The 16,240-nt window shown below is 36.1% G+C and overlaps 1 protein-coding gene across 2 annotated transcripts in view; it reads right to left on the reverse strand.

The window, feature by feature from the left end:
• Positions 1-16,240, reverse strand: part of KCNH8 (potassium voltage-gated channel subfamily H member 8) — a 176,080-nt gene that overhangs the window by 97,561 nt on the left and 62,279 nt on the right. For both annotated transcript variants that reach the window (XM_064673240.1, XM_064673231.1), the window contains exon 3: positions 7,607-7,738. In XM_064673240.1, the coding sequence (XP_064529310.1) occupies positions 7,607-7,738 (132 nt within the window). The remainder of the gene's footprint in view (positions 1-7,606; positions 7,739-16,240) is intronic.

A 16,240-nucleotide genomic window follows, 5' to 3' on the forward strand; every position in this document is an offset into this window, starting at 1 on the left:
TGCACATGCCAGCTCTATGCTGTAAACATTATTACAGAACGTTCTCTAAAGGGGCTAATTTTACACAGAATCAATGGTATGATTATCATAATTTTAGCATTATGCCTTCAGAGAAAATTCAGCCTTGAACAGGCGGAGAAAAGAAGCAATAATATACATTACTATTAAAGTTTTTATGAATCAGAAAGACCTTTAAACAGTTGTATGCTTACGAGATTAAAAATCTTTAACACCATTTTGGGCTGCTGATTCTTCCACTATTAAAAAAAAAAAGGTAGGAGGAGACACACAAAGCCAGAAGAAGGGTTCTTTTTCCTCTTCCATTTTGGGGGTTGATAGGTGTACATTCACAAATAAATAAATAAATAAATATTCCTTTTTAGATGTCTGTATTTGGGTCTATCTCATAACATACAGAATTGGGAAAAAAAATCCAAGCAAATACACCTTTCTTCAACTGTTCCAATAGACTGAGTTTCAGTGGAATAACTCTGAAAGTGAATTACTTTAAGATATTTTCTCATTTATTAAAACTACTTCCTAAAAGTTACAAAACTCTTCTAATAAAGTAAAATATTCCAACTCAAAAATAACTATTTCATAATTGTGTAAAAATAGTTTCTTTGCCAGCTTACTACTGCTACTACTCCAGAGAGAGTTGTCTCACAAATGGGAAAATCGTTATTTTTATTATGCCATCAAATTTGAAACGTCTCTTGATTCTACTGAAGTGAGTGGTCATATCTAGTTCTTAGAGAACAAAATGCAGCATTGAATTTACAGCTGGGTTATTACTCACTTCCAGCTGTTTTTTGATGGTACTGTTATTTCCTGCAACAGTTTGTATTTCCCACAGTGAATGTTAGCTCTTGAGAAAGTGATATGCTCATTTATCATAATGAACAAAACCATAACAGTAATAATGAGAATATCTGAAATATTTTTAAGAACTCCTAGAACTTAAATAATTTCAGTCACAGAAACTGAGTCACTGAGAAACTTTTCATTGACTTGAGCAAGTGTTAATGCCTCTTTCTGTGCAAAAGTGTAGTATTTAAATACGTAATATCACTGAACTTAAAGGTTTTCTTTTTTCCTTTAATTCCATGAATTCAACCAAGTACTTTATTTACTGATCTTTTGTCCTCCAGAATATTCAAGAAAAGTGATCGTAATTAAAAAAAAAAGATTTGCACAGAAATTGATGGTAAATTACACCTTGTTCACTTAAGTGAAAATAAAAATATGTGTACCTGAATAATTGCTATCTTGTGATGAAAGCAAGTCTTTTGATAACAAAGACTTCTTTTGTTAATAGATTTATCTACAATACAGACCTAGACAAGCCACCTATAAAAAACATTTTGTGGTCAGTGTGACTTGTCCTGAGTTAAAACAGTGGGAGGAAACAGATTTTAAAAAAAAGGTTTTAAGAGCTAAGACATCTACAAGTTCAAAACCCTATGAAGTCTGTATATATGTTTCATGTGGGCATTAAAACACCCAGAAAGTATCTCCAATTATCTCTCAAAGAATGAGATTTTCAGACTATGAAGGTGACTCATCATAAACTAAAACCACTTACAACCTTAATTATACAACTTAGGATGGATTCTTGACAGTTTTAAAACCATCTTTTCTACAGCTACGCAAAACTCACTTGTAATAGGTCTTATTTGCTGAGTGTTTACAGAACCTCAGAATTGCTCTGAGGAACTATAGCAGGAACTACATGCACTATAACCGAAATTACAGTTAAATTCTGCAAATGGTCCAAGTCCTCCTATTTGTGTTTCTGAACACAAAGTGTACATGCAATATGCATTCTAGTCCTCATGGTCTCTTAATAAAATGTAAGATACTAGGCTGAGTCTAGGCTAATGAAAGTCTTTAAAGACATTTCACCCTTTTCAGATTTTTTCCATAGAAATAAGATTGTAAATTATATAAAAAGGTTGTAAACCCTCTAACTCCTCAAAAAGTCACCTAGCACACACACCCAACTCTGAAGAACTTTTCTAATTGGCAACATATGTACTAAACATATTCCCTGTTTCTTCTGTGCTTTCTGTTGTCAGTCTTACATGGTTGAGCTTTCAAACTCTAAAAGAAATGTCTGAAGATATTTTCCACCATTCTGACAGTAAAATGAAAAACAAAACAAAAGAGAGGTGGTTCCATGTTTATCTAGAAACTAGTGAGTCAATGAACTATTCAGTGGCTAAAGCATATATTCTCCCAACCTTCCAGGATATCCCAGAATATGGTCATCTTCTCTGCATTTGCTCAAGAATCAGACTTTGTTTTTCTTTTTCTCATGTTCATTCCACATGCACCACAAAGGACACTTTTCCCTCACCTCCAGAACATGTCCTGCACCTCTCTGAGAATTGCTGGAATGGACCTGCCACTTGGATTTAACATCTGTGAAAAGCTAAAGCAAGAGCTACAAAGATTGATAAGTCTCTAGAGAGTCAAGGCTCAAATACAATTTATTTGATTGTGTAAGAAGGTGAAAAGGGAAGAGAGAGAGCATCTATGTGCTCACAAATACTGGAAGGAACAAGGAGAGAAAGGCAGCTCTATTTTTGTTCCTACAGTGTTTAAACTATCATGCACCGATCAGGAGGAAAGGAGTTTCTCTTTACTGATGGCAGAAGAGTCGCAGACCCTTCTTACTTTGATGATGAGCCAGGAACAAAGTCATCCTAGAGGAGATGTCATTGCAAAATAAAGGCTTCCTCAATATTTTCTTCCTTTGGACGGTGGGAATGTTGGGATAAAACTGTGCTTCTATCCCGCCTCCTCCACCAACAGAACTGCATGGTGCCCTGGGCATCCTGAAACAATTTTATCTGCTTTGATTATTGTACATCTAGGTGACTGTATGTTCCCCATCTCAATATCCTGCCTCCTGACGGGTGTAAGAAGCTTTAAAATGAAAAGCTGTCTCCTGAATATTCACTGCTGTAGCTTGAGCAATCATGAAATAGCTGAGACAGTAATTAAACAGAATAAATCAAAGTGTACATTGCAGAATTTCTTAGAAGAGATCATTCCTGCTCCAAGCAGACATTTTTAACATAAAAAATCTGGAATGCAAAATGTTTGGCACATGGTATTTCACTTCAGCACACTGAAAAGAACAACTCCTCTCTCCAACAAATGATGCATAATCAAAATAAATCTGTTTCCTTAGAAATTTATATAGACCTAAGGATTACTAAGAAGCCAAAAAAAGCAAGCCAGTTAAACCATACCACACAGTTTAATCTGGGGTGGGAAAGGCTGTAGTCCAACTTTTAATTCACATTATTTTGAGGGTGAAGGCATCTTTGCCAACAGGCAGGTCAACCTGAAACATGAAATTCTATTCAAGAAAAAACGTTGTTTACTTTGTAAGCAGTCAAATACTGGAACAGGCTGCCCAGATAAGTCGTGGATTCTCCATCCTCCATGATATTCAGCACATATCTATTCATGGTCCTGGGAAATCCATTCAATCTGATCCTGCTTTAGAAAGGGACACTGGACCAGACAATCTCCAAGATGCCTTCCCATCTCCACCATCATGTGATTCTGTGGTTACTATATATATATTGCACACATTTTTATAATAATGCTGGAATAAAGTTGAGAAAATCTGTCCCAAGATAATTGTTTTAAAACAAAGAGTTCAAAATTTTCACAATGAAAAAACCAAAAAACAACAAATAGATTTACAATAAAGGTTAAAGGAAGCTTTCTGGAACGAGCCAAATTCAACAGGGAAATTTTAGCAGCGACAATAGTGGTAGAACTCTGCATCTACGTAACCCAAGTTATTACACATTAGCATACAGATTGCAGATCTAAAAGTAGTCACAGAATAATTTGATTTCTTATTTCCCTACCTAGAATCTTGTATTCCCACTAAATTCCAGCATATGGTCAAGTGTATTACAGAAAGTTCATACGCAGAAATGAAAAAGAACTGATCCAGCCATAACCACACTGGAGTCCAGAACTGGAGTCTGGAATTTTCAGTTTGATCAATTCAGTCAGTTTCCCCCAAAAGGACAACATAACTCTTAACTGGTTTACCAAAATGTAGCTCACTGTAAGTTAGGATACTAAAATAAAGCTTCCATAAAACTGCTTAAGAAACAGTTTCTTAAGGAATCACAGTGTTTATTAAAAATACCAAAATAAACCTTTTCCTGTATATTGAAAAGACCACCAATATGATTAAAGAGCCAAATTTTAGGAAGAAAAGGTATTGAGTTGCTTTGCAGAACTGCAAATGATTATAGATATTATTAAGCAGATGGAAAGTAGAGTGCCTTTCTACAGTAAACTTACAGGTAGGGTAAACATGTATTGTTGAAAGCAAATTACCGATACTGAAAAGCTGAGGCTTTTAAGAATATGGCAATTAAAGGGGTATGGAGGGAGTGGGGGAGAAGAATGGCAATTTGACTTAAAAAACTCAACCCAACCCAACCAAACCATGAAAGCAGCCATGAAAGTCACTGACAGTCATAGCACTTCTTAAAAACTGCTAAACTTCTCAGACATATATTTTTGCATTTTTATTATATGAAAGTCTTAGGAAAAAGTCTACTCCTTCCATTGGTTGATAGGGCTGTTTTCACTGGAAACTTTTACACAGAAGAAAAGCAGAAAAAAAAAAATCTGTTAAATTTGTATTTAGAATGAGACATCCAAAAGAAAAGGTCACAGACGACATCTGACATTTGGGCTGGGTAAAGGGAAATAAGGCAAAAAGGTAGACTTTTGCAAGGCACATTGGCACAAAGGAACAACTCAAGTTGCGTGAACAGATGAGATAAAATAGATAAGAAAATGTCTGTAGAAAATCGAAGAGAGTATCAGCTCCTGGGATTTGGAAAAGTAAATACACAATGCACTAAAAGAAAGAGGCCATAAAATCAGGAGATAAAGCTCAGGAAGGTGTCATTGTAAAAATACAAGGAGAACAAGATCTTACGGAAAAAATATGTGATATAAAAAGTAGGAGAGACGTGAGGGAGGAGTCTGGAGAAGACTTTTGGAAGCACAATCAGTGAGAGTGTATTACCACAGAGTGCTGGTGGAATGTCAAGGGGTACGGGGCAGACTTAGGAGGAAAGGAACATGAAATAATTTTGTTAGATAAGTTTCCTAAGGAGATTAGAAATTAAAGGGAGATGGAATATGACTATTAATGACCCATACAAATTATAAAAATCTGTTCGCAGCAGAAAACAGAAGAGAGAGACTGAAACAAAAACATTGATACAAGGGCCTTGCGTGGGCAAAAAGAGTTTCACACTGAGAATGTTTGTATCTAAGTTCTCCTGCCGTACACAGTCTAAACTCAAGAGATATGCTAAAAAGGCAATAGAAAACTGGTCATTATGGCAGTTACCTTATAGCAACAGCTTGCATTCAACTCTTAAGTGTGCAAAGTATTTGATTTTTAAAAGGAAAAAATCAGTAATCTTTGAAAAAATAAACCTGTCTTTTTAGCAACATTACCTGTAAAAGTAATACCCAGTAATGTGTATCTATAATTTTGCAATGGATGTCAATCACTGAACATTAAAAAAGCTCTTTCATAAATCCAAACAACACACTGTTAATACGAGGTGTCTCCTACGTGCCTGATAGTTTTAGTGGTCTAAGTAACGAAGCACCAATTACTTTCATAAGTTAAACATTCTGAAGTTTCAGATATTGAATCAGTTGCATAGATTGTACTGGGAATTCTTTTCTGACAATTATGAGATTATGTTCATCAGTGGAGGATTGGTGAATCACTCTGCACAGGAAGAATTTTAATGTAACTCAAAGAGCTAATGTACCACTAAATTTATTTTTATATATCCAAGTAGATGTACATAAAATTAAAATGTTGGAATTGTTTGTAAATATTCTGAATAAATAGTCAAATCCTGTTTGTTATCTCACTATATTATATAAAACAGTGCATTCGGCAAAGCCCCATACTAAGTGTTACTTTCTGCTTCCATGATGCTAATAATGTGATTTCTCACTGAATCCATCCTGAAAATTTGCATTGCTTGTAAGTAAGTCATTAGTCTTTAGAGAACAGATGTTCTGACAGTATTTCTTCTACATGGTCCCATATATCATGTTTTAATAAATTACTTTCCTAAAACTTTCATAAGAGGCTTAAGGAGAAACTAGATAAAATATTTTTTATATTCTAGTTTTGTTACCTATAACAATTTCTTGAAATTGGATGTAAGGAAAAGCTGCAAAATGTACCTTCAAGGCCATTTTTCAGTCTTCCAGCTCAGAAATTTGCAAATATGTTTGGTGCAAAAAGTGAAGGATGCAAAACAAAAAAACAACTCTCCAATATTCAGGGCTTGAAAAGTAAGAAAAACTTGAAATTATTTGTCCAAAGGTACAGAAAAGGTGGACATTTTAACACTAATGTTGATGTATGAATATTCATCAGCACAGGGTAGCATAATATTTTCCAGTTTAAAGTATTAAGATTTCATAAAAGAATGCTGAATTGCACATCTCTATAACTGAAATATAACTTTTTTTTTTTTGTTGAAAAGCTAATATTTAAAACAAGAAAAAGTTGCAAATTAATTGTTCTCCTACTTTAGAAACCCATGAGGACAAAAGGAGTACTGGAGCCATATGTATGTTACTTTTGAGATATGCAGAGAGCAAACGGCTATCATAGGGTGAAAAATTTAAATAAATACCAGAGCAGTACCAAATTGGAAAATTCAACAGTAATGACATTTTACAGAATTCTGAGAGTTACTCATGTTGTCTACATATATACTCTTTCTAAATAGTTTCTTTGAACGCTGAAATATTGCAAAACAAGTGTTGGTTCACGGCCTTTGATATACAACATAGGTAAATTCTCACCGTATAGCCTTCATCCATCCACACTGATTTTGCTTTGTGTTAGCAAAATTTAGCAAACCTTGATTACATTATACAGTCAAAATTATTTTATGGCAGTTGTGAATCATTACCATAATACAATCTTTTTCCAAATTCAAGAGACAATCAATCCTTGCAGTTTTTCCTTTCAGAAGCAAATAAAAGTGAGAATGCATTTCTTATACTATTGGACAATCCTGATGAATAAATCTTATAATTTAATGTAATGAAAATTGGATGACACAAGAGCATATGTGCTTCTTAACAGGCAAAATAATTTCTAAAGCTGTTCTAAATTCTGCTTATGGAAAAACATGAAAAAATACATTCATTCATCTCTCAGCCATACTGAAATCAGATTCACAGAAGGAATCTTTGAAAAGGTCTAGTTTTTCCAAAATGTACTTCTGACAATCCAGAAAGTAAATAAATTAAGTCATGGCACATAAAAGCAAATTTAATTTTGAGGACAAAGTGCTCTGTCTCCCAAATGTGGAGCAGTATGTAAATAAAAAAAAAATGTCAGATTATTTGTCCTTCCATGATATATATTAATTTCTTTTTGGAAAGCTAGGATGTCTTTCTATATTGAGAAGTGTACACAAGAGCAAAAGTTCATGTAGGCGCAATTCCCAAAAACATATAAATGTTGGTTCTTATCACTGTTTTTGTAATTCACACAAACCTTCCTTTTTGTCTTCTGCAGGAATCTTCACTTTTGTGTCTGTTATATCTTTGAAAGAGGCCAGAAAGAGTACTACATCTCCTTTTTCATTCTTTATAGGAACAATATCCAGTAAGCACCAGAATGAAGACCCTGCAAGGATAAAGAATGAATTTAATTCAAACAGCTGTCTTTTAGCAGAGAAAGGGGGGAAAAAAGTGAACTACTAAATCTACAACTATGTAATTCTAAAAAAAAAAATCTTATTTAGGAGGTCAGTAGTCAGGGAATCACAGATGTTCAGCTCATGTAAATCTCTTTGCATCATTGGTTGAAGCTCAGTAATACTGTTTCTCCAGAAGGAAGACATTAATTTAAATGCAAAATTTATCTACAGGGATCATTAATGGAGTTTAATGTAGCTGTTTAGTCCTCTGAAACCATGAACTCTCAACTGATGTTGCTTATTTCCTGGAAAAGCTTTCGCTTTGTTAACTTGACATCTGAAGCGTTCATGTTTACTATAGAATCATTCTACCTTAATCATCTGACTTGATACTCATTAAAACCCCTTGACAGAAGACCTGATAGTCAGAGGATCATTCTACTAATTCAAAGATATTTAAACTAATCAAATATCAGGCCCAGAACAGAAATAGAATTAACTCATTGCAGCTTACAGATGGTGAGATATCTAATACCACGCATCATCTGTAAAATTAATATCTGCTGTCTTCCCTACTGTCTGTAACATTCACCTTGCTAAGACTGAAGTTGTAAAACGCTGAGTTTGGCAATATTCTTGTCAACCTTTCTCTGTCCACACCTGCTATATAATCATACGGCCTAAAATAAATTCTTACTGTTGTCACTGGTTGTGTACGTCCTGTTTGCAAGATATGTTATTCAATTCCAATGACATAATTCATAAGCTTCCTACTAACACTACTGGGAATAAGAAAATAATGAATGCCTAGATGCTGATAGTGCATTACAAGCAAACATCCTAGATCCCAATCCTATCCATTCTTAAGTAATTCAGCCCAGTACCAGGCTTTTGTCTCTTTCAGGTTTTGGGTACCAATATCAACTACCTCCATCCACTGTCAGCCTCCTAATACTATTTATAAGATATATAAGTAGCGCTGGAGAGTTTAAAATTTATTTTTTGGACATGTCTTTACACTTCTACAATCACGCTGCTTCACAACATACTGGTTTTGGCATTCATTCACCAGCACAAGTCTACTTTAATGCATATAAAGAAATAGGACTATTTCCCTGAACCATTGCTACCAAAACTGACTACTGTCAAATGATCAGCTGAGCTCTGGAGGGGTCCTTAGGAAGAGCAAGCAGATTAGTCACTGTGCTGTCTGCTGAAGTTTTCAGTTTGGAAAAAGAACTGGACACAGGAAGATCACAGTTAAGTTTTATAATTTAGATTTTCAAGTGGAAGTTCCCTGACTGCCTGTTGAACACTATAGACAAGCATGGGAGGTGAAACAGCAGCTTCCCTTTTGAAGGATCATTACAGTTAAAAGTACAAAAATATGTTTCAAAGGAAATTCATCTTGTTGTCTCTGTCCTGGTCAAACTTTCCAAGAGTCAGACGGGCAGCTTTCAGAGTAACATTACTAGTTCAATAATCAGGAAACACTGCCACTTAAGGTTTTTAAAGAAGGGACAGGGAGAATTTGGAACAGGAGGAAAGAAATTGGAGGAGAGAAAAATCATGGAAAGAAGCAGACTGAATTTATATTAGGTTTAAATATTCTCATTTTGAGGTTGAAGACAAAGTAAGTAAGGAAGCCCTTCTAAAAAAAAAGGTAGAAATTATGTCAGAAGCAAGATATTTCTATTGTTCCTTCTTCCATTTTAATTTTCCTTTCTTAATTTATTTTTTCAGTTTTGACTTTTTTACCAAAAATTCTGGGAAAAACTGCCCAGTAGTAGTACTGTCAGAACAGTTATAGAGACTTATCATCCTATCCATCTGAAGTGCTGCATTCAAAGAGAAGAAGTATGCAATTACTGCTTGCAAACAGAATCATAGGTCCCTACAAAATGCCATTATAACTTTTAAACTGGTCAAATTCTTACTGGTAATATTGCTTACTACCTGGCTGCATTCTAGCAGTAGTGTCAGTGGATAAGAAGTCATTCTCAACTCTTTCTTCTAAATATCACCAACAGTGGCAATGGTCTTTTAAACACCTGTTTCAATCTCGAGAAGTGGAAGCATATCTTACTCTTTTTAATTGCTTCATGTCTTTTCCACACACACCCCCAAATTAGCCATTAAGGCTGCTCCTCAAAGAAAATTGTAGATATCAGCCATGTTCAAACAAACCTAACTCAATTATGGTAATATTGTCTGAAATGATAGATTTGTAGGTTTAAGGGAGTTATTGTAACATGGTTCATCACTAGAAATAGATACATTTCATGGTTTAATTTAACATTTAATGGTTTAATGCATTTGCTCTTTTGTATAATCAAAGCGCATTTGAATTCTCTGCACATGAACACTGGTCACTGAAATTGTTCCACATCCTGTCACCATTAATGTTACTCACTGTTTCTCACTATCATATTTTCTTTCATTATCTTTTCTCATTTTCCTTCTCTAAATATTTTGACTAAGCAAAGCAAACATGCATAAAATGTGGTTCTGCCAGCACTGCCACACACGGGGGGGAGACGCCCCCCCTCCCCACACCCTTCTGGGATGCAGCCCCCCCTCCGCACCCCCAGAGCCACCCCCCACCACGGCACCATCCTGTCCCCATTCACCTCCGGGGCCACCTGGCTCCACCCGACCCAGCTCATGCCCAGCGTGGCCCCAGCCCAGCCCACCGGGGGACAGCAGTTCCGCACTGGTTCCCAGTGGATGATGGGACCTGCAGCCCCGCCGTGCCAGAGCCAGACGGCAAGTGAAGCTGGCTATTCCCACCCCAGCCAATGCCATTCATCCTGACCCAGCTTGTTTGCTGGGCAGGAAACACACATCGAATAAATGCACAGGCTACTTCACTCCTGAGGAGTTCCCTGCATGGTGGAGTAGTCGGTCCTGGATGTATTTATACACTCAATCTTTAGAAGTCCTAAACTGAGCTCGTGTGCTTAGTTTCCTTTTTTTTTTTTTTTTTTTTTTTCCCCTCTGCCTTTACTCTGAAAGGGGGAAATGAACATGAGGTACTCTTCAGGACTAGAGATGATCTGGTTTAGGTCAGGACTAGGTCAATATAAAGTTGCATCCTGTCAGAAACAGAAGTGTGCTTTCATTATTGAGGAGCATTCTTGGAAAAATATACTGATCCAATGCGATCTTTTACTTAGCTTTTACTGAAAGCCAGCATCATATAATTCTATAAGCCAAAAGCAGAACTTTCTCATCAAAAAAAGTAGTACCCTATTTTGTTACAGTTCTTTTGAATGCACTCATCTGTGAGACAGAAATTCCTTCTCTGCTTCAGATGGTGCATACAAAGGTTTTCTGTATTGTCAAGAGCCGTCTATCAAAGAAATTTCTCTTGGAGGTTTATTTATATACAGACTCTTTATTGCTTCAGGCCACCACTCTTGGAGAAAGAGTCTAATGTCTAATCTTTTTCTTGCATTATGAAGTGAAGGGTCAAAATATGTTTTAATAACCTCAAGGCTTATATAAGCACATCATGGGGAATGAGAAAAGAGACCAAATGAAGCATAATCTTATCACAAGGCAATTTGGCTACAGTCCACCTTTTATATATATATAAAAAAGAGAGTACTTTATGGTCACTCTCTCAACCAACCATTCTACCTTTCCTCGCTTTGACAGCTAGAAGTCTGTCCTCAGACTGAAATCAAAACAAAGGTCAACAGACCAAGGAATTTAAAAGGGAGGTTTTATACAAAACCCTGCCATTAGAATGCCAATAGCCTTCAGAGCCAAGCATTCTGTTCACTAGAAAATACAGCCCACTTAAACCAAGGAACAGACTGAGACCATTAGCTCCGCTGATGAGATATGTGCACTCACCATATGAAAATACTCGATCTTCAGTCATGCCCACCCCAGACAGAGCCCAGTGAAATACTCAGAATGGAAAAATCTTGGTAGATATTTGGGTACTGCAGAGAAAGATTGCACAGGTATTGCAATATAGAAATGGAATGGGATTATGGACAGCAAGTTTATATGATTCTTTAACAAAATAATTAAATTCTGCACCCATCTGCACCATTGTAAAAATTTTGAGTAGTGAGTTCTTTCTTAGCCATACATATTCCTATAAATTACATGGAATGAGTGATATTCATGCAAAGCTGTGGTCCCCTTTTGCTCTTGACAGTCTGTGAGTAGTTTTGTCCAGGAAAAAAAGCTTAAGCCTTCCTTTTTTTTTTTGACATGTGTTATATCCAATTGCAGACCGTCAATAACTCAGGACTTTTCTTGCCACACTACTCTCCAGACAGACACTGATCCAGCTTGTCCTGTCCCTTCCATCACTTAGGGGATGATGCCCCTTCCATCATTCAGGGGCCGGAAATAACAAACGCACAAATTTCTGTTATTTATTTCCGCTTCTCTGTGCTGAAAGAAAGAGGGATTAAATTGCAGAGCTCTTTAGTGAAGCTATGCATCTGCATATAACGTGCCAGACTAGCTCAATGAAATGTTTCCTAGACTGTGAACCCGAGTATCTGAAGGCAGAAAGTTTAAATATTTTGCATATTAGATATACAAGTCATGTGGCAGAAAACAATAGCTCTTCAAGCAATAGTTATCATCAGATATATATGCATAAGAGTGCAGAATTAGGCTGCATAAGACATCATAAATCTGGAACCTACCTTATGTTTCAGCAGGAGACTTAGTAAACTAAATGTTCTTTTAAGGAGATGCAAATCAAGCCTTAAAGGAAACTATTCAAACACACAACCCAATTTGTTATGTAGAAGATAAAAATATTTTTGTGTAGATAGCTGTAATAACTTGTCAACAGTGTTGATGCTAAATCTGCACCATTACAACACTGTCTCATTGGCAGAGTTATGAATTGTTAGCAAAGTAAACCTGCTGCTGGATACATCATAATGCCAGAGAAGTTTTAGCCTGATCATCTCCTCTTTTCCATCACAGAAAGTGTGCACTTCAAGACTGACAGACCAGGATGCCAAAGATTTTGCCTGAGGAAACCAAACTCTCTCTTTCATTAGCTTAGCCAAAGATTCCCAGCGTCTCTGGTAGCATTTCATTTTGAAAGTTATGTAGTTTTCACAAGATGTCAACATTTTGTTGAGGAGAGAAAAGTGCAAAGAAGAAAACAATCCTTACAAAAATTGCAACTGAACTAAACAGAAAGGGAAAGAAGCTGAAAGAAAAAGTATAGCTATAATAAAGTACTTTCTCTCTCATAAATATCGCAACTTTGACAATGATCAAGTAACACAGCTAATCAAGGTTCTGCTGCTTTAAGCAAATTAGCGCCTCGTTCTTCTCCATCATCTCTGCAGAAATCAAATGTATGTCTTAACAAAACCTATAATTTTTTTCCTTGAATTCTGCTATTGCAGGTGCCAGCCTGTGTGCTATACCTTGGTGAAATTCTTTGATCTGAAATTATTGCAAAACTAAGAACACGTGGGCTAGCATGCAACTAACTTCTATGGGAACAGATGGTTGTGCTAACGTTTTCGCAAGAGTAGTAAAGAAGGTTCAAGATCTTGTTTCCCCAAATTCTGTGTGGCCAGCAGATCACGCTTATATCCTGGAAGTCTCCCTACAAGTATCAACAGTCAATGTAAATCCATTCCAAAATGGATTTATAATCTATGAATGAATCCAAAATGGATTAATTAAAAACGTATTTACATCTTAAACCAGAATATAGTTGTATCCCAATCATTTGGTAGATGAAAGGAGATAATAAAATACTTTAATAATAAAGTAAAAATTTTATTTCTGTATGAATAAGAAGGAAAGTATTAATCTTGTTGAGTTGATTTAAAACTTGTTACAAATAGCTTTGCGACCCTCAATATAGCCTATGGAATGCCATGTACAATTATTAAAATCTGTTAGAGATGTGCAAATCCCCTCCTCCATGTCTTCCCAGCCTTCTTTTCTGTACCCAGCTTCAACCTATGCTCTATTTCTTCTACTGCCAGGTAACTCAGTGCCTCATATGTCATATGCCTCTTATTGCTTAGCATGTCCAACTTTTTGGACATGGTCATCATGTCATCACTGCCATGATTGAGAGAGGAAGAGAGGGAAATAATGTTTTAAGAGGAGATGCTTTTCAGCACAGCAATCTCCTATCCTTGCCTCTCCTGCAAACTGCCAGTGTTAGCAGAGAGAGGCTTAATTCACCACCTCAAAGTTTCCATTTATCACTACATGGACACAGGCTAGCTGTGTTATGGCAGGTTCTAGTTTGAGTGCATGCCTTTTCCAGCCTTAGTGTTCTTTATATTTTTTGTATGTCACAGCTGCAGTTTGTAGTACATGTTTTACACAAGCTAATTTATGAGCTCTCGTACATCTACATTTCAGTTTTGTTTACTCAGTTTTCTTATCTCTCCTTGTCTAGCTCCACTATCTTTCCTACTTAATGAAACCATTTCAAAATCCTCTAGTTACACTGAGTTTTCATTGAACAAAAGCACAGAAGTAAGCAATGCCTGTTAATGCCATATTGCATACATTAACCTTATGTGTACTACTTTTTTTTGTCTGCTCTAATTTCCTTTTCCTATCTCCATCCAGACTAGAAAAGAAAACTGCATTTAAGGAGATAAATACTTCCCTGATGTAGCATATTTACCAGGTTGCAGTTTTAACAATTAGTAAAATACACAGGATTATCTAAAAGCTCTGTTAAGTCAGTGAAATACATTCTGTTTGAATGCAAAAAGCTTCAGGCCAGACTCATAAATGTTACAAATCTGCAACTTACTTTCCCTCCACCTCCAATGATCATTACTTTGTCACAAAAAAAAACAAACCAAAATACAGTTTCTTCAATATCTTTATATGGACTGTTCCAGAAGTAGTCAGGTTCAGTCCTTCCTGAGCAGTCTAGTCTTCACTTCATTGCTTTCAGTTAAGCAATCCCCAAATAAGCCAAATTTGCTTTCCCTTGATATTGTATTATTGAAATCTATTGTTAAAACTGTGTTTATAACCTATGGTCGTTATTGCTTTTGGACTTCCAGAGCCAACATGTAGATGTAATCACAGCAGTAAATACGATTCCTCAGTCTACTGAGGGATGTACTTTTGAAAACAAAGCAAGAAATTTTCTTAAAGCACAATGATCTCTTACAGACATGTATATATGTGTGTATATATATTTACATATCTATTGATATATATATATGAAAAAACATGTACTTATTTTGTTGAAATTGTGTCTGATATTTTGACATCAGGAGGAGTTGTAGCACACATTCATCTAAACACAGCCATGTTTTCAAATGACATTATTTTGCTTTTAACTTCATTATTTTATTATCTTAAAAAAGAAGCTTTGAAGATGACATGAAATTTCCTGTAAGCAAAAACACAGCAATACCAAAAACAGACCACTACGCTTATAAAGAAAAATTTCAGGTTTTCAGTTTGAAAACACAAGTGATACAAATATAAACAAAAATATCTTCATACAAAATATTTTTGTGACCCTTAATCTGGTTTCTCTGGCAGTGGCAGCCCCTAGAAACAGAAGGCCTGGGGTCTGCAGAATAGGAGGGCTCCAGCGCTGGAAGAGGTGTTGGCTGCAGCCTGATGCTTATTCATATAGATCTCAAAAGACACAACATGGAGAAAGAGGGGATTCTGCTGGTTACTCATCCACTTACATTGCAGGGCTCCATTTTAGAAACTGATCATTTATTTTCCACTGCTTTTTCCACAAGGTTCAAGCAGTAGATCAGAGAATATTTTGTTTAATGAGAATATCAGTGCCTCTATAGTCCCTGTGTATTATTTCAGTTTTATCTGCTAATATTAATCAGCAGTTTTCAGCATGTTTGAGGATTTTCTGTTGAGGCCATTGTTCAAGAACTTGAACCTGTACTTGACATGCTGTCCACTGGCACCTTTCTGAAATGAAGGGGCTAGAGCTGAAACTTGAGAAGGAGTCAAGTCATGGATCTGGATTGATAATTCCATCCTTCGGGTTCATGGTTTTTGTACAGAAGGGTTTTGAAACACAATTATATAACTTTGTAGAGAGGATTAATCTTCCCAATTCCACTTGAATCCATGTGAGCACATGCTGTAAGCAGACTCTGAGCCTGCCCAATGAAACAAATTATAGTAACCCCACCAGTTGGAAAGCAGTAGGTTTTAACCTTCTAGTTATTTAACTGCTCTGTAAAATCTGCTTTTGCAATTCCCTAGCCAAATCAGTGAGAGGGTTCAATAGACAGTGCTAACATGAGCCTCCTACCACTCTTCCAGAAAACTAATGCAAGAACCCATTGCAAATATCAGCACAGGAGGTGGCAAGTAGTCTGCATCATGATCCAGTACGTAGATTTGGGGATCACGGACAAAATAAGGAAACATCAGCAGAAGGGAGGCAGGTAGTCATCAGGAAAAACAGTACTTTGAACTGTCTTTGTCCAAAGAATAGCCTAACTCATGGTAAAGCTAAA

This window comes from Pseudopipra pipra, chromosome 1 (genome assembly GCF_036250125.1).
Source record: "Pseudopipra pipra isolate bDixPip1 chromosome 1, bDixPip1.hap1, whole genome shotgun sequence".
Taxonomy (NCBI): Eukaryota; Metazoa; Chordata; class Aves; order Passeriformes; family Pipridae; genus Pseudopipra; species Pseudopipra pipra.